The sequence below is a fragment of the Theobroma cacao genome, chromosome 9, assembly GCF_000208745.1.
Source record: "Theobroma cacao cultivar B97-61/B2 chromosome 9, Criollo_cocoa_genome_V2, whole genome shotgun sequence".
NCBI lineage: Eukaryota > Viridiplantae > Streptophyta > Magnoliopsida > Malvales > Malvaceae > Theobroma > Theobroma cacao.
The window spans coordinates 22,933,343-22,952,387 of record NC_030858.1 but is presented as its reverse complement, the minus strand read 5'-3'; the positions used below and the strand labels follow the sequence as shown (position 1 = coordinate 22,952,387).

At 36.5% G+C, this 19,045-nt stretch overlaps 2 protein-coding genes and 1 long non-coding RNA gene across 5 annotated transcripts; 2 read left to right on the top strand and 1 right to left on the bottom strand.

The window, feature by feature from the left end:
* On the top strand, positions 5,650-7,158 carry LOC18589574 (ethylene-responsive transcription factor RAP2-11). The gene has a single exon (XM_007014605.2). The coding sequence runs from the start codon at positions 6,012-6,014 to the stop codon at positions 6,846-6,848; it is 837 nt and encodes a 278-aa protein (XP_007014667.2). The 5' UTR covers positions 5,650-6,011; the 3' UTR covers positions 6,849-7,158.
* LOC18589573 (tubulin alpha-3 chain) lies at positions 8,414-11,097 on the bottom strand. The gene is made up of 5 exons (XM_007014604.2): positions 10,937-11,097; positions 10,384-10,598; positions 10,107-10,306; positions 9,330-9,838; positions 8,414-8,937 (listed from the first exon to the last, which is right to left on the bottom strand). Exons 1-5 carry the CDS (start codon positions 11,047-11,049, stop codon positions 8,625-8,627), a joined length of 1,350 nt encoding a protein of 449 aa, XP_007014666.1. The 5' UTR covers positions 11,050-11,097; the 3' UTR covers positions 8,414-8,624.
* On the top strand, positions 12,583-17,920 carry LOC108663186. 3 transcript variants are annotated; one of them, XR_001929198.1, is made up of 3 exons: positions 12,583-12,905; positions 13,210-13,310; positions 17,889-17,920. It is a non-coding gene; the product is annotated as an uncharacterized LOC108663186 (long non-coding RNA). The 3 variants fall into 3 exon arrangements; XR_001929199.1 differs by lacking the exon at positions 17,889-17,920 and adding an exon at positions 14,395-14,412; XR_001929197.1 differs by lacking the exon at positions 17,889-17,920 and having other exon boundaries at positions 13,210-13,527.

Below are 19,045 nucleotides of genomic sequence, written 5' to 3'. Positions count from 1 at the left end.
AGGAAATACATCAGGAAACTCACTTACTATCGGGACATCCTCTAACTTAGGTTCCCCCTTTGAAGTATCAATCACGTATGCCAAATAAGCCGGATACCCTTTTTGCACTAATTTCAAAGCTTTGATGGCCGAGATTACACAAGATGGTAATACTCGACGTTCCCCTACAAACACAATCTCTGCTCCCTCCGAATTCCGAAGAACAACTTCTTTTCGGAAACAATTCACGTTCGCCCGATGTGCAGTTAACCAGTCCATACCCAATATTAAATCAAAATCCTAGATCTCTAGAGGAATTAAGTCACCTCTAAATTCTTTCTCACCTACCCTTACCCCACAGCCTCTATAACAAGTATTTCTAATCAACTGTTCTCCTAGAGAGGTATGCATTACAATTTCTCCCTCTAATGGTGACAGGTTTCTATCAGCAATTGATGCAAATGTCGTACTCACATAAGATCTATCTGAGCCAGAATCTATCAAAACATAAGCATCTTTATCAAATAAAGACATAATACCTGTCACTGCTCCAAGTCGGACCCGTTCCTCATCTTCTGTCACAGTGAAAACTCTTGTCGAAGTACGAGTCTATGGTCTCGAAGGTGGATGCACCGGGGTATTACTCTCCACACTGAACCGTATGGCTACTCCCTGTCTCGATGGTAACCCAGAAGAATCTCTCCTCTACATATCAGTGCGAGCTGGTGGAGATGATGTAGCTACAGTGGCTCGTCCTAACCGTGGGCAATTACTCCTAATATGACCCGGCTGACCACAATGAAAACATAATGCAAGCCCTCTACACAGCCCAACATGATAATTTTCACAATTTCTGCATTTGTCAGAACCTCCGAAACTCTTCCCAAAATCAGTCATAGCAGATCTGCTAAACCTCGAAGGTTTCTGCTGTGATGGTGGAAATGGAGGTCGAGGAGATGTCACGAAAACAGAAGTAGTGCTCCCTGAAGTCGCTGAGTCCTTGCCTCTTTTTACTGGCTGACTAAAAGACATACCAAGATTCTTCCTTTTTACAAACTCAGTCTGAATCCTCCTATTCTCAATCACGAGCTTCTCAGCCCGTAAAGCCATCTGTACCACCTCCTTATGTGGCTCCCTACCAGTCACTGTCATTCACTCTCTAATCTCATTACGGAGCCTTTCCTCTAAATAACTGGCTTGATCCTACTCAGATTTCACCAGATCCGACACATATAGCATTAACTCATTAAAACGAGTCTCATACTCCTCTACAGTTAGATTCCCCTGTTTCAAACTCAGAAATTCTCTTTTCTTTTTTTTCTAATTAAAGTAAGTGAAATACTGACCATCGAATTCCTTGAGAAAATTGGACCATATCTGAGGAATAGTGGAACGAGACTTCACTGAATTCCACCAGGTACGAGCCCTTTTCTCTAATAATCTCGTAGCCACCATCAGCTTCATGTCGTCATCCAATCCCATATCAGAGAGAGTCTCTGAAACCTAATTAATCCAGTCCTTTGCCATAGTGGTTCCAACTCACCCGCGAAAGACACACAACCGAGCTGTCTAGCCTCTTTTAGCTTCTTAGAAATGGATACATCCTGTACTGGTGGTGGAACTAAAGGAGTAACTAGAGGCACTATAGGTGGAACTTGACCAGTCTGAGCTTGACCAGCCATTGCGGTAAAGAAAGCTGTCAATGCCTGTGCTGCTTCGGTAGGCATGACGGGAATACCAGTAGGTGGCTGAGGAGGTGGAGGACTCTCGGCCTGCTCAGTAGCAGGTGCTGCCCGAATGGTGGATGCAGCTGATTCCTCCTCTACTGTATCTAGCTGATGACGTTGGGAACGACCTCTTCCCCTCCCAACCGATCTAGTGAGAGGTGGGCGTCTGCGTCGAGGAGGCATTATAATCTATAAAAGAATACGAGCAAGTTTAGGTAACCTTAGGCTCTATATGCAGATGCATGTATTCTATTTAACCTAACCTAACCTAACTTAATCCGTGGCCACACTGATATTATAAAATTTTAAAACAACTTTAAAACTAAAAACTTTGATCTTTAAAACCAAAGACTCTGATACCAATCGAATTGTCACGACCCGGTACTCCCCTCGAGCCCGTGACAACCGTCGTGGTGTCCTGGTAGACACTCATTGCCTGAAATGTCAACCCGAAACCCTGCAAGGCTTTACTATAAGTTTCTCTGTTCCCTTATGAGCAGCCATTGTCAAATATCATGTTCTAAAAGATTTTAAGCTGTTTCCAACTTTAAACAAATAAAATATTAATTTTTCGTCTCACAGGGGTATTTTGGTCATTTTTCTTAAAAATTTTGAAACTGGCTAAAACGTAATATACAAGTACAAAACACATAATTCATATTCAAAATGAGTTTAAAAGTCTAAAATCTTCATTTAAAACGAAATTACGGTTATTTGAACATAATAAGAAAATAAAAAAAATATTAAGTAAAATATTCTATTTTCTTATAAAACAATATTTATAGAGTTATACGTGAATAATTTTTATAGCGTAAAAGCTAAATAAATTTATACAGACTTAAATACAGTAAGCCAAAATATTTAATTTAATTTACAATAACAAGAGGGCTCCCGAATAAACAAAAGTAAAGAGTACTGTGAACCTACGGTTTGGAAAATGCAGATCCAACGGTAGTCCTCGATGAGATCAGCTATCTACAGCCTATACTGAACCTGAAATGGGTGGAAAGGAGGGTGGTGAGATTATAAAATCCCAATGAGTAAATAGACATCATCATAAATATCTAGAGTTGAGTACATGGAGACAATAAAATAAATCATCGTAAACTGGGTCACAACATAAGAATACATTTCATTTAAAATATGTAAAGAGGTTTATGAATTTCATAAAAACTAGGCTTGTGCCATAAATCCATTCTCAGGGACACCTTGGCCGAGGCATCCTACCGAGACCGCCAAGGCTATTAAAATTCACATTTCACATAAATCATGTTTTTGTTTTGAAAACATAGCCGTTCCTTGGCGTTGGCTGAGTTTCCCCTCATGTGGTGGTTTGGCGTGAAGTGAACCCTAAACTTTATCCCAGGAGATACCCTACGCGCCTCTCCGTTCGAGGTAAGAATATAATGGGGTTTACTGTGCCCCTCTAAAAGGCTGGTCCACAGAAACCCCCAACTGCAGTGATTAATTAATATATATAATCCACCATACAATAAAACTCTATAACATGATGTGGTAATTTTGTAATTCACAGTCTTTCAAGGCAATCAAACAATTCGCATTTCAATAAAATTGTCAACTAGCCAATCATGCCCGATTTAGCATAAGCTAATCAATTTAAACAATCAAATTGCCACAAATAACAGTCTCCGTGTACTCTATTTTTCAAAATCACTATTAATTTCAAAACAATTTATAATTTAATTCATTAAAACACATTTATTCATAAAACATGAAAATTTACCTTTTTAAATTCCTTTTTCCATAGAATTCATGAAATCATCTAAAAACCACCCTAGATAATTAAAATGACAGTAAGTTTACTCACAATGTCTAGAATGCAGACTTTCGAAGCACTCTGTCTACTGGTTCTCGGATGCAATTTTCTTGCCTTTATCGAAGGACTCACCACCTTAACACAGTACAAAATCGAAAAATTTACTACATTGGTACTAAATTGAAATTAAACTAATTTAGACTATTAATGCATAATATGGAATGCAAAAATGCACTGGTAACTATCTAAACTCGATATTGACCTAATTCATCTTATCACCCGATTAAATTACTAACGCGTCCAATTTAATCCCAAATTAATTTTTTTTTCAGTTTCTATACCTCAATTGCACCCAAATTGACTTAATGTCCCTCAGTGTGGTGCAAATTATCAGTCTCGACAGCAAATTACGACAATACCCCTAATAGGTAAAAATTCATATTTTTGCTCCAAAAATTTCCATTATTTTTCTAGGCTCATAATTCATCATTTCTTAACCAATTCTCCTAAAATAAAAATCAAACTCATCCTCACTCATACATGGTAAATTCGGCCATTAATGGTTGTGGGATAAAATAAATTCTTTTCTTGTTGTTTTGTTTCTAAATATGCTAAACTAACTAAAAACACTAACATAACTTAAAATCAAATTAATCTAACAACTTTCTCTCTCCTAACCCATTTTGATCAGCCAACAATTCATCATAAAAACATGTAATTTAAGCATGGAAAATAAGGAGAAGTGCTTAAGGAAAATAGATTTCAAGCTTAAGTTGAAAAATCCTACCTTTTTCACTTGTTTTCCTTGATTTTCCACACTTTTTCTCTTGAAATTCCTCACCTAGGGTTTGTTCTTCCTCTCTTTCTCTCTCTTCCTTGCTTGGCCGAATATTTGGAGAGTAATGGGCTGATTTATGCTGATTTTTTAGTTAAATAATAAAATATCCTAAGCTTGACACATGGCATTTTCTTATTGGTCCATTTTTAAAATTTTAAAAATTTAAACATTTTATCTCCACCACATGATTAGTCAAGGGTCAAAGATGAAGATAAAGGAAGACCATGTGCTGAAAAAAACGTCCTGATGGTGGAAAATTACAATTTTGCCCCCTGGGGTGGCAAAATTATCATTTTACCGTTTTACTCCAAATTATACCGAAATTAAAATTTTTCACTTATAAACCTCAAATCATACTCCAATAAGTCAAATTATACTCCAATAAGTCAAATGGGGTCAAAAAAATCTTTTCTAAAATTCTCATTTTGTCCCCAAGTGGCAAATGACCATTTTGTCCCTAGATAGTGAAAATTTCGATTTGACTCCAAATTGATCCTCAAACTCCGAATTACCATTTTGAGTCATCCTTGGACTATGACGATCTTAATCTCACCTTAAAATTCCTATTTGATCTAGTTCGATGATTAAATCAACTTTGTTGTACCTTTAGGTATAATACCGACTTTTGTAAATTTTTCGGGACTCTCCTAGCATACAATCATGCTATCATCACATGTACGTCATGAATAGTATTTTATAAGGTCGGGCTTTACATAATATGTTTTACGGATGAACGGAAAAAATTGTATTAATCAACGTAAAAGGGCGTACGTTTGATAAAGGTCTCATCTACCATTTGTTTTTAAAAATAATGTTTTTGATAATTTATCTAAATAATAAAAAATATTAAATTTTTTATTAAATATTTTATACAAAAATATTCTCCTTCAACCAGTTATTTTATGGTTATCAAGTAGAACCAAACTAAATTTCTTTTAAGCTTTACTTAAAACAAACAATTGAACTTTGCTGTATAATATAACCGTGATGGTCCTAAATGTTAAATATTAGTAAAAGGAGCATGAAATCTTTTAGGAAATAATGAATGGTTTGGGACAGCATAAGTATATAAGAGAGAAGGTGCTTTGAAGGTAAAAATGGAAGAGAGATTCCAAGCCAAGGCAGCGTGCAGCATGAGATTCCATTCACTTTTCTACTCGCTTTTGCTCTTCTTTTTGGAAGCGTCCAACGCTCCAATCTTTAATTTTCTTTTGTTTTCTTAAACAACTTTGAGTCGAACTTCTCCAAGTGTCATGCCTTCGTGCCTTCACGAATCTCGCTCCTTTCCTCGTTGACCAAATGAAATGGAGAGCTGAGGACAGGGCAACTACTCAGGCCTACCCCATATCATTATCTTATCACAAAAATCTCCAAAGCATTGACTCCTGCCTCTATATGAGTGTAATCTTTCTCTTCTTTCTTGGTTTTTCTCATCTGGAGGAAATGGCTTGCATGTCCCTGGCCTAATATATCCAGATAATCAAATGATTTAGTCAACTCAACATTGAGAAATCAGTCACACTAAAATGTGGAACAAATTCTAGCTGACAGGCTGACAAGAAAATGCGACAACCTGCCCACTACCTTATATCAACTTCAAACTTGAATCCCTTTCCTAACCCTTCCCCTTATATAAACCAGACCCCTTCTACCTTTTCTTCCACCCAAACTTCTCTTCACTCTATCTGCAATGGAACACCGAGTTGAAAGGCAGCAGAAAGGTGTTTCATCCAACAAACATGGCAAGTTCAAGGAGAGAATTGCAGACAATATTAGCAGAAGCAAGTTTGTTGGGGTAAGGCAGAGGCCTTCGGGCAAGTGGGTAGCAGAGATCAAAGACACAACACAGAAGATAAGAATGTGGCTGGGGACGTTTGAAACAGCGGAAGAAGCTGCCAGAGCTTATGATGAAGCTGCATGTCTTCTCCGGGGTTCGAATACACGAACCAATTTCGCAACTCCTGTTCCTAGCAACTCTCATCTGTCTTCGAAGATTAGAAACCTCCTCAATCACAAAAAGAGTTTAAGGCAAGGAACTTCTGCAATCAACTCGAAGAAAACCAAGATTAAAGCAAACACTATAATTAGTAGTAATAGCAGCAGTAGCAGTAATGCTAGTAGTAATGACAGTTTTCTATCCAACAGTGGCAATGATAGCTTTCTAGTATGCAATTCCATGAAACAAGACACCCAGATCTTTGATGGTGCATACAGGCCAGATATGAGCTATCGCATTGGGGAACTTGAACCAGCCACGTCGCAGTTTGGTCAGTCCTGGCCAATCTCAACTGCGTTTGATCAGATTCCTTTAAACCAACAGGAAGTGCAGTTGCCACAAACTCTTGGTCCTCTGTCTAATGCAATTGATCCAGAGCCACTGGAATTCGAACGCTTGAAGGTAGAAAGACAGATAGCAGCATCTCTATATGCAATGAATGGAGTTGATGAGTACCTCGAGAATGCGTTTGACCTTGGTGATGCTCTCTGGGATCTTCCCACACATAGCCAGTTGTTCTGCCCAAGCTGATTCTCCCTTTCTACCATGGAATTTGAAGCACATGAAGGCAGCTAGAAGACTTCGGCAGGCGGCAGCTATGTTGCTAACTGATGAGAAAAATTGAGATTGTCTGTTTCGAGTGTCGCTAGGAGGAAATTCTATTAGGTGAGGCAGGAACAACAATTTTTCACTTTTGGATGCAAATTACTACTTATTTCAGTTGTGCTCCGCAAATCTTGTTTCTCTTACTCTTTAAGTCCAGAATAAATGCTGGTAAATCTCCGAGTATCAATATTTCCTAGACTGAATTGTCAAAGGGGAGAGATATTTGCTAGGTTCGTTCATGATTGATTCCTAACCATAATGAACTTTCCATTCCATGATTATATATTTCCATATTGACCTTTGTACATTCTTATGCAAATCCATCCAAAACTTAGAAGTTTGGGAAGCATTACTAAATTAACTCTTTCAAGCATTTTGAGAAAAGCAAACTTTTAAGCCTCACTCCATCCCTATTTCTCTTTCAATGAGCCTCATGAGTTAGAGGAAATCTTTCAATACTTTCTTGTTATTTACTATCATCAATGAAGTTGCACATGATTACTATACATGTAACCGATCCTAAAACTCCCTGGGATAGGAGGAATACAGTATGCATGGGTGAGATCTACAGAACCAAATCTATCACAAATCAGACAAGTGGAGGCTCGAGGCAAGTTCAGGTCAAACTCGTTGAGATGCCATGTATTCGTTTGGATCTGTAGCATTGTTTGGCAGAAGTTTGCAGCAAACGATCACTGCCTTGAGTTCTAACTTTTGGTTTATTGAAGCCAAAGGTTGGTTTTGCATAATAATTTACTGGTCATTTCTACCTCAACAAGTACTCTGCGCCATGTTGCTTCGGTTCATTTTCGTGAGGCAAATTCTTGACAAATCCTAGTCTTATACTAAGGCAACACCCAATGCAGATAAATGTTGAAAATCTTCCTGCAATTAGAGTGAGATGGTAAAAGATAACAATATAAGCGTTATTTATCAATCAATATGTTTTTCACCCGAGAAATATGTAGACTTGAGTTTGCACGGTGGAAACGTACTGCTGAGTTTAGTGAGCCCTAAACTGAGCATTTTTCTCTATTATCTGCATTCCTTCAAAGGAAGGGACCAAGCACACGAGCATTAATCCAAGAATATTCCATTTTTATAACCGACAGTAGAGCAAAGCTTGCGAAGCAACTTTTCCTTACCCTCTCATTATGCACGGTGAAAGAAGATAGAAATACTGCGGCATAAAAGACCGTAATTTCTACAATTTTCCCCTCTCCCAAGTAAATTTAGCAATTTCATGGAATCTGTAAAGAATTCAGTGCTTGAACATTTCCCAAACGACTACATTAAACATCTATCACCCTCAAGTTCGATATATTAATCCTATGCAAAATACCCAATAACATGCGGCCATTATACTGCTAGTACGTTTTTTTTTTTTTTGGCAAGATTATAAGGCTGTTATGTGCCTAGAAAGCATCTTTCATATATAAATGTAAAAAATATTTCCAATATTCACCCAGTACAAAAACACATTTCTGAAGAAAACGGCATGCAACGCAACAGTACACATTACTTAATTGAGATGGCATACAATGGCTTTAGGAGATTATACGGACACTTTGACAATCGTCCAGCACCCATAAGATGACAGCGCTAAACAAGAAGACAGAAGGATAGGACAAAGGGGAAAGGGGTGGGCAAACCGTCATACACTGAACCATCTTCAAAGTAAAATTTTTTTGCGTAAGTACATCAATAGTCTTCACCTTCCTCTTCATCTTCCACACCTTCGGCACCAACTTCTTCATAATCTTTCTCAAGAGCTGCCAGATCCTCACGGGCTTCTGAGAATTCACCTTCTTCCATGCCCTCACCAACATACCAATGCACAAAAGCTCTCTTTGCATACATGAGATCAAACTTGTGGTCAATGCGTGAGAACACTTCAGCCACTGCTGTATTGTTGCTGATCATGCAAACAGCTCGCTGCACCTTAGCAAGATCTCCCCCAGGTACAACAGTTGGGGGCTGATAGTTAATACCGCATTTGAAGCCAGTCGGGCACCTGCACAACCCAATAAAAAAGCTTTTCAGACAAAAGGGAACATTGAACACAAGGACAACCTCAGGTTGCATTACTGTAAGTAATAGATATGCCCACATCAACCCCTTAGCATTCGATAACCTCCTAAAAATAAATCTAGATAACCTAGTATTTTGTTGGTGAGGCATGAGGCACATATCAGGTTGCATGAGTCAAACTTCACAAAACAAAATTCCGGTGCCAAGATGCTGTTCCTAAAGCATTCATGAGGCACATTCTACTGTTTGGGAATTGACAAACTTTCTTTGCTACGTAGAGGAAATGACAACTACAGTGGCTGATTGGGTGGACTAGTATCAATGGAGAACTAGTGATGCAGAGCTTTCCATCCTTCAATACCAAATTTCTCTTACCAGTCAACAAACTGCACAGTTCTCTTGGTTTTGATAGTACTGACAGCAGCATTAACATCCTTGGGGACAACATCTCCTCGATACATCAGGCAGCATGCCATGTACTTCCCATGCCTAGGATCACACTTTGCCATCATGCTTGCGGGCTCAAACACAGCATTTGTGATCTCAGGAACTGATAATTGTTCATGGAAGGCTTTCTCAGCTGAGATGACAGGTGCATATGAAGAGAGCATGAAATGGATACGGGGATATGGAACAAGATTGGTTTGGAACTCTGTAATGTCCACATTAATGGCTCCATCAAATCTTAAAGAAGTTGTCAAGGATGATATGATTTGAGATATCAGTCGGTTCAAATTGGTGTAAGTTGGCCTCTCGATATCGAGAGATCTCCGGCATATGTCATAAATTGCTTCATTGTCCAATAGCACAGCGACATCTGTGTGCTCAAGAAGGGAATGAGTGGACAAAACGCTATTGTAAGGTTCCACAACAGCAGTTGAGACCTGTGAGTTTAACAAAGAAATATCAAAAGGTAAGTCCTACACTATCAAGTCAATATTTTTATATAATATTTTAAAATAAATAATCATGCTCAAATAAAAGTTTCCATATTTTAGAAAGCATACATAATACCACAAAAATATTTCAAAAGCTAAACATAAAGGGTAGACATAGCAAACAGAAATGTAATTTCCACAGGTTTTTCTGCCCTCTGTGGTGTCTGGACTCTGGAGATATCCATGCGTTACCAGCATCAGAACATGCAAGTACCTGAGGTGAAGGATAGATGGTGAACCCAAGCTTTGACTTCTTTCCATAATCTACTGACAAGCGCTCTAACAACAAAGAGCCCAAACCAGAGCCAGTTCCACCGCCAACAGCATTAAACACCAAAAAGCCTTGCAAACCAGTGCAGTTATCAGCTAACTTCCTAACCCGATCAAGGCAGAGATCTACAATTTCCTTCCCAACTGCAAAACAAAAGCGGAATCAGACTAAGCCAAAAATACCAACAGCATTGAGAAATTGCAGAATCGATGTTCCTTACTTGTGTAGTGGCCCCTAGCAAAATTATTAGCAGCATCTTCCTTGCCAGAAATAAGCTGCTCAGGGTGGAAAAGTTGACGGTAAGGACCAGTCCTAACTTCATCAATAACAGTGGGTTCCAGATCAACAAAGATAGCTCTAGGCACATGCTTTCCGGAACCCGTTTCGCTGAAGAAAGTGTTGAAAGCATCATGTGCAACACCCACAGAGGTGTCACTGCAATCACCATTAATGTTCATCAACACGCGGTTTTTCAAAGCATAATTGGATCAAAACAATTCACCAAAGTTACACCGATCAACTAACACAGTAGCAATAGCAATACTTAAAAGAACAATTAGCAAAAGAATACCCACTTTCTTTCAAGCTAAAACATCAACTACCATTCCTTTACAGGACTGAAAAGCGTAGCAAATTTTTGTCATGGTGATCTCTTCTCTAGGATAACATTTTAATTAATTAATTTCCGTTAAAATCGAGTACTGAGAAATTCCGAAACAAGTTAAAAAGGAAATGACAGAAGAAGAAGAAGAAGAAAGAAAGAAAAGCAAAACCTGGGCATCATTCCATCAGGGTGAATTTCATGTTCTAGACAATAGAGCTCCCAGCAAGAATTCCCAACCTGAATCCCAGCTTGGCCTATGTGGATGCTTATAATTTCCCTCATCTCTCTCAATCCAGAAGAATCCCTTCCCCTTGTGCAAAAGCAAGGTAATAAATGGAAACAAAACCACAATTTCTCTGCTTTTTAATTAATGGGATTTGATTATTCTTTGGCGTCCGTATACGGGCTCGGCCTATGGCGCCACCCTTTACGTGGGGCCCACGTTTTCTTTTGCACGGGGCCCTCTTAAATGCCTATCCTCGTCTCTCCCCACTCTCACTGCTCGTACGGAGATAGATAGAAAGAAATATATAGTTTTTTTTGGATTTAAATTGATTATTTATTTTTATTTTTTGTAAAATAAAATTAATATTTAACTGCTATTTATTTTAATTTTATGGGGACTTAAAATTTTAAAAATTCCAAAACTCAAAGTATCCTAATTTTATTTTATAAAATTGTAATTTTCATATGATATCTCAAAAAATTATAATTAAAGTTGGTTAAGTTTAATATATATATAATAATAATAAAGTAATACATATAAATATATATTATATAAAATTAACATATTAGTGATTAGTAATTAGTGATGGATAAGGGGTGTAGATATCAAAATTCGAGTTGAGTTTAATTGTCTTGAATAAAGTCTTGATTAAGACTCTTTGGTTTAATTAGAAAAAGTCTTAAGTTAAGTGGATCACTAGAATTTATAAATGAATATGAGAGAGGCAATAAGGAAATACTTTAAATGACTGTAGGTTGTAAATGGTTAGCTTCTGGTAATAGACAGAAAACTGTAGATTGAAAGTTGCTATAAATGGTAGCTATAAATACTTTAAATAGTTAGCTTCTGGTAATATACTGTTAATGGTTGGCTTTTAGTTGCATTAGTGAAAATTGGTGATTGTAAATCAAAGATGGTTTTAGGTTCTTTTAATTGTATTATAGGAAGGAGAGTTATTATATTAGATCCCTAATATTTTTAAATTGGATTTTTTGGGTGCTTTGGGCTTATTTCATGTTTTTATTTTCATATGTAATTTATAAAATCCAAATTAAGTTATTTTGACTTTGGTATGAAGTAATAAAATTGTTGAGTTTTAATTTGATTAAAAATTACTTATGCTTATTATAAATAAGTAATTAATATTTTACAAAATGATAAATTTAGTTAATAATTAAAAAATATTATATTATAAATAAATAATAAAATAATATTAATTTTGTTCATAATGTAATAATAATAAATACGTTACATTGTAAATTAATGTCTAATATGTTATGAATATCTAAAGATATTATTATTATTATTATTAATTATTCATTACATAATAAGTTTAATATAAATATATTAAAATTTATTTAATTTTTAATAAAATTAAAATTATTTTTATTTGTATTGATATGAATGAAAATGAAATGGGTTGAAAAATATAAAAAGGATCCAATAACTTATTCAATTAATTGCATTTAAGCCCAACACCATTGGACTTGAGCTAATGGCCATTCATGGGCTAAAGGCCTAGTCCTTTTTACAGAAGAAATTTTATACTTAAGCTTATTAGATGTCCGGCTCTCTATTTCCCCATTTCCTCTTGTTATTTTCTTTATCAATCCTTCTTCCTTCTGTGCAAAACCTAGATCTAAATCGATTCTCCTTCGACGTCATCCCTATCTGCCGTCGAGCTTTCTACGGCCTCCGTTCACATCTCTTTTTCTTTGGATTGAGGTCTAAAGAAGCTCTAATAGATAGTAGAACCCGAAGCGAAGAAATCCCAAAGAGAGCCGGAGGCCGAGCTTGACCGTGAACCCTCCAAACTTGTTGCTGGAACTTTTCGCCCTTGGCTGCTAACTAAACATTCTTGTGCTATTTTTTGGGGGTTTTGAGATCAGATGCTGTGATATCAGTGTGAAGGGTAGCTCGTTTTGCTTCTTCATTTGCTGTAGCTTATTTTTTATTTTTGTTTCAGAATCTTTTTTTCTATGGGTTTAGAATTATTGTGGTGAATTTTATAATGAAGGTGTGATGATAAAATGATGTGTCTTCTCTTTCTTTGTACCTATTCTTGCTATTATGCCGAATGTCCTCTTTCGTTCACTCTCCCTTCAATCCTCTCTGTACCCATTTTCACTACCCCTTTGCTCACCCTAGAACTGCCTTTCCTCTATTGTTTCATTTTTCACATTCATTAATTTAAAATTTTTTACCCTATTTTTTAGGTCCACGTTACAGCGAAGCTGGCGGCCTGTTAGAAGTTCTACCCGGTTTAGGGTGTCGTAGGGGAGGGATTGACCTTTCTAACGCATATGCAGTCCTACCGGTATGACCTCACTGATTTGTTTGCTGATCTTGATCGTGGTCTTTAATTAGCTTTTTTGTTGATGTGCTGAAAAATTTTACTCTTTTGGGTTGTTTTTGGTGCGAAATATGGGACTTTCACTTCATTTAAATTTTGGAAGACAATTTTTAGTACTTGTTTATTAAAAAAGGTGTTGCTTTGAATAAGAGTTATTGAGTGTAGAATTAAAGATTCGAAATTAATCTTTTTTTTCTTTTGCACATATTTGCATCCATTGATATCCTGTTTTGATACATATATATGCCTTTTCAGATCTTTTATTATTTGCTTTCTAATCTAAAAAAAAGTAGCTAATCTTTTATCATTTATTTGTATCAATCAAAAATATTACTTTTCATTAGAGTAAATTAGGAAGCTTTAGAAATTAATTTGATTAGCTTTTTTTTTCTTGGCTATGTTGGTTGATTCAACGATTTTTTTTATTGGAAGCAGTTTATGTCAAGCCCAACTCTACAATATGTTTATTATGCCAATTTTACATAAGAATGCATGTTTGCTTACTTGGGTACCTTGAAAATCATTAAAAGACGGTATTGTACCAAATAGTACAATTAAGTTAAATTAAGCCTCGAACTAGTCTAAATAAAGATTTTAAGATGAAATTGAGAATTTTAAAACTCCAGAATGACTTAAAATGATGATTCGGAGTTCGAGGACCGATTTGGAGTCAAATTGGAATTTTCATGATCTAGGGGCAAAATGGTCATTTTGCCACCTGAGGTTAAAAATTGGAATGTTGGATGAAATTTTTGACTAAGATTAATCATTTGGAGTATAATTTGAGTTTGAGAAGTAAAGAATTTTAATTCCAACATTTTTTCGAGTATAGGGGTAAAATAGTCATTTTGCCACCCTATGGGCAAAATCGTAATTTTACACTACCCAACACTTGTCCAGTACATGAATTTTACCCAATATTATCATGGATAATTGAGAAAATTTAAGTGGTAGAGAGAGATTGCTTAATGGCTAAGTATGACACATGGACTAATGGAATGGTGACGTGTCAAAATCTCATCCATTCATTATTTTCCTTATAAATTAGCACAAAATCAGCCCATTTCTCATTCATATGGCCGGCCAAAGAAGAACAAAGGAAGAAAAGAAAGAACAAGAACCCTAGGTGGAGAATTTCAAGAGAAAAAGTGTGGAAAATCAAGAAAAACAAGTGAAAAAGGTAGGATTTCTCAATTTAAACTTGAAATCTATTTTCCTTAAGCATTTCTCCTTATTTTTCATGGTTAAATTTCATGTTTTCATGGTGAATTCATGGCTAGCCGAATGGGTATGGAGAGAGAATGGTGTTGGATTGATTTGATTTCAAGTTATGTTAGTGTTTTTAGTGTGAGACCTTGACCTTTATAGACTCGTGAAGGGGAGTATACGCAATATCCTTGATCAGGGATAATTTCGTCATTTTCTTAGTAAGCCCATAAAAGTAAGATTTTTAAACAATATTATGGTCTAAGTAGGCCTAAGGCATAAATGGATGGTGAAATTAGGGGTAAAACGAAAAGGAAACCAAAATTTCGACGATTTTCACGGTAGGGGCAAAATGGTCATTTTTCACCTCGAGTTAAAATTTTATGTTTTCATGAACCCGAGTATGTTTAGACCATTATGGACCTTGTCCCAATGTCAAAAGAACAAAAAGATTGCATAAAAGATTGGAGGAGAGTAAGTTAATTGGTGGAGGGGTAATTTGGTAATTTTAAGTGGAATGGATAAGATTGGCCTATAAATACTTTCTTCCAACAGCTTTTTCTCCCATTTTCCAACAGCTTGTCTTCTTCATCTTCTTCTCTTTCACGTTTCTTCAAAACCTCCATGGAAGCTTGATATGTAGCTTGCAAAATTCTCTGTCTAGCTCTAGTTTTCATACTTTTGAGCCCTTTTGACTAGAACTCTAGTATTCTTTCACTCTCTCACTTCAAAACCCTTGGTAAAGTTTATTTCCATACTTTCTCTCACTAGTTGGGCATTTTAGAGAGAGAAAGAGAGAATTACCCCATTGATTTGGAAGCAATTGGAAGAGAATTTGACTACAAAGGAACCCTAGGGTAAGTGATGAATTAAGCTTGGTTTTTAGCTGTGAATAATGGCTGGTAATTGGGAGTATGAGCTGTTTTATTGTTGAGTATGTTCATTACTTTTTAGTGATTAAGATAGTGAACATAGATAGCCATTTAATGTGGCAATTGAAAGCTAGCTAAGAGATAGCTTTTAGGGTTCGTAGTGCGTGAATTGACCTATTGCTTATGCCAATGTGATCCTAGGTTCTAAGGAAGCCCCATAATCTCATTTGGACAATTAGGAGAATTGGAGTCATCTAAAGGCTCTACAATCAATCAGTGAGTGAACTGCCTATCAAAATTATTTTGGGAATATGATTGTTTTGTACAAAGTGTTTGAATGATTTTATATAACTTTTCTCAAACATGAATGCCTTGGGAACAAGCTCTTGAGAAATGGTTTATGTTATGATATGTGGTTATCATGGATTTCTATGTGGCTGCATTATGTTGATATACATATATGTTTAGATATAATGTTATTTAATTATATTGACTCGGCTATGTGCGAGTAAGGAGTGCGCATAAGTCGGGGATGACCCGGTTATGTGCGAGTAGGGAGTGCGCATAACCCGTTGATGACCCAGCCATGTGCGAGTAGGGAGTGCGCATGAGCTGGTGATGATGATGATGGGATGGTGTGTATGATGATGATGGGTATATACGTATACATATATACACATGTAAATATGTGTGTTATAGGAAATTAATGGATAATGGTTTATGGTTGTAATGCATGTGAAACTTGACATGTTAAACCTTGGGAAATTGTTATGTGTTTCATGTTGGTTTGAACATTTTAGTAGAGTGGTTTTTCCTTTGGAAGAAAGGTAAATTTTGCATTGGTGCTCTGTTTCTCGTTGCAGTGAAAATCATTCTCGCTGTAGCGAGAAACTCTCAGATTTTGGAGGGGTAGGCTGGTCGAAAACTCGCCGCAGAGAGGATGCATTTTCGCTGCAACGAGAATGACACAGTAGCTTCTCGCTGCAGCAAGAAACTTTCTGGTTCTGGGTTACAATTTCGCTGCAGCGAGATTAAATCTCGCTGTAGCTAGAAACATTATGTTTCTGGGTCACAATTTTGAATCTCACTGCAGCGAAAAACCTTCTATTTTTGTCTCCTATCTTATCTAATTGCTGCCCTATTTTTCACTTATTTGCTACCATATCGGAGCATGGACTTCCAACATTAAGGACTAAATGAGTTAAGTTTAAAATGAGGAGGTTTAGTGAGAAATCCTCGACCAGTTGAGAAACCTTCGTTCGGCTAATAACTTAATCCCAACATCGCTGCAATGAAAATTCATTTTCGCTGCAGCGTAGTTGCAGTGAAATGCCTTTCCGCTACAGTGAAGATTCGTTATCGTACTTGACTTGCTTGCATATTATTAAAGCTTTCATTCTTCAAATGGTTCGTTATGTATGGGTTCATGATTTTCAAATGATTAATCATTTAAGGGCTTGATTAAGGGTTTTTAATAAGAACAGAAACAAATTGCATTGTTTTGAAAAAGAATGCATCATGATTTCGTTAAAGATTCCTTATGGTATGCTTGTTCCCTTCCTTGTTCACTCATTGGGTTTATACTCACTGTTTTCAACTTCATGTTTTCAAATCACGAGGCAATTGGTAACTAGGATGAGGTGTCCTTGTAGACTTATATACATCTTTTGGTAGGTGTCTCGGCATTCAGTAGCTGTACATTCGTCCGAATCCCTCCGCTAGAAGTCAAGTATTATTTTGTTGTGTATAGACGAACCTAATGTAAATTGTTAAGATACATGTTATAGACAAATGTACATACACTTGTTTAGTATGCCAGTATGAGATGGCAATGTGTAGTATTATTTTGATTCTAAGTTATGAAATGTGACTTAGCAGTTTATGATGAAATGATGAACACGTCAAATTAATAGGCTTGCTTGGGCTTAGTGAACTACGTCCATTGGGCCCATGTGCCGGTCATGGCCCGAAATTTGGGTCGTGACATTTAGTTAGTTTGCCATGTCCAGAAGCAAAACAACAAGAAAATAATTCATTTTCCCCATCACCCATCAACGGCTGAACCTACCTTGTATTGAGTGAGGATGAATTTGATTTTTTATTTTAAGAGAATTGGTTAGAAAATGATGAATTATGGTGTGGAAAAGTAGCAGGAAAAATCACGGTGTTAATGCACCATTATTGATAGAAAATTCTAAAAAGAAAAGTGAAGATGGTTTTGCCAAATTTTAGGTTGTTTGACTTGTGTTTGGTGAATTAAGGTATTGGAAAAGAAATGGAGCAATTTGGAGCTAAATTGGACGTGTTGGCCAATTAATCAGGTGATAAGATGAATTAGGCCAATACCGGGTTTAGATGGTTACCCGTGCATTTTGCATTCCATATTATGCATTAGTAGTCTAAATTAGTTTAATTTCGATTTAGTACTAATGTAGTAAGTTTCTTGATTTTGTACTATGTCAAGGTGGTGAGTCCTCCGATAAAGGCAAGGAAATTGCATCCGAGGACCAATAGTGTCACGACTCGGAATCTCTCTCGGGCCCATGACAACCATCGCGACGTCCCAATTGACACTCATTACCCGAAATGCCAACCGAAACCCCGCAAGGCTTACATATCAGTTTCTTTTCTTTCCTGTGAGCAATCGTTTTTAAACATTTCATTAAAAACAATTACCAGTCGTTTCCGGCTCAAATAAATCCAAAGAAATTTTTTTTAAAGGATTTATAGACAAATATCACTATTCAAAATATTGATTAAAATATAGCATTTTTATATAAAACAATATTTATAGAAACATGTGTAAGAAATCTTTTGTAACGTGTAAGTAAAATAAATTCATACATACAAAAATTTACAAAGTTATAATGTACAATAATGGTTACAATGACAAGTGGCCCAAAATGCACCCAGTGTTGGTGCTAGAAACCTACTGTCTGTGTGGTAGAGATGTCAACTGGAATCCTCGACAAAATAGGGTATCTACAAGCTACCACAGGCCTGAAATGTTTGGAAAGGAGGTGGGTGAGATTTTGTAATCCCAATGAGTAAACAGACATTATCATAAATATCTAAAGGCGAGTAAAATGGAGGCAAGTTTAAACAACAAATTACGAACCATTTCATAATGTCTTCAATTTGTTTCTTAAACCATAAAATATTTGTAATTTACCAAAACAGTTGTTAAGGCTTATGTCTTTTATTAAAAACAAGGCTCAAGCCAAAACTAATCCTCGGGGATACCTTGGCCGAGGCATCTAACCGAGTCCGCCAAGGTTGTTATAACATTTACATGTGAAACACATTTTTATTTTTAAAACAAGCTGTTGCTTGGCGTTGGTCGAGTTACACATTCACGTGGGGGTTCGACGTGAAGTGAGCTCTAATGCTACCCCAGGAGTTACCCTCCTCGCCTCTACAACCTGAGTAACTACATAACCGAGTTTACCGTGCCCTTCTAATAGGCAGTCCACGAAAACCCGTCACTGTAGTGACCAACCCACCAATTTCAATAAAATTTCGACAGTATAACGTGACTTTTATTTATTTATCCAGCCTGCATAGTAAAAACAACTTACATAAATTTCCCAATACACTTACAAAATATAGCCACATATACTC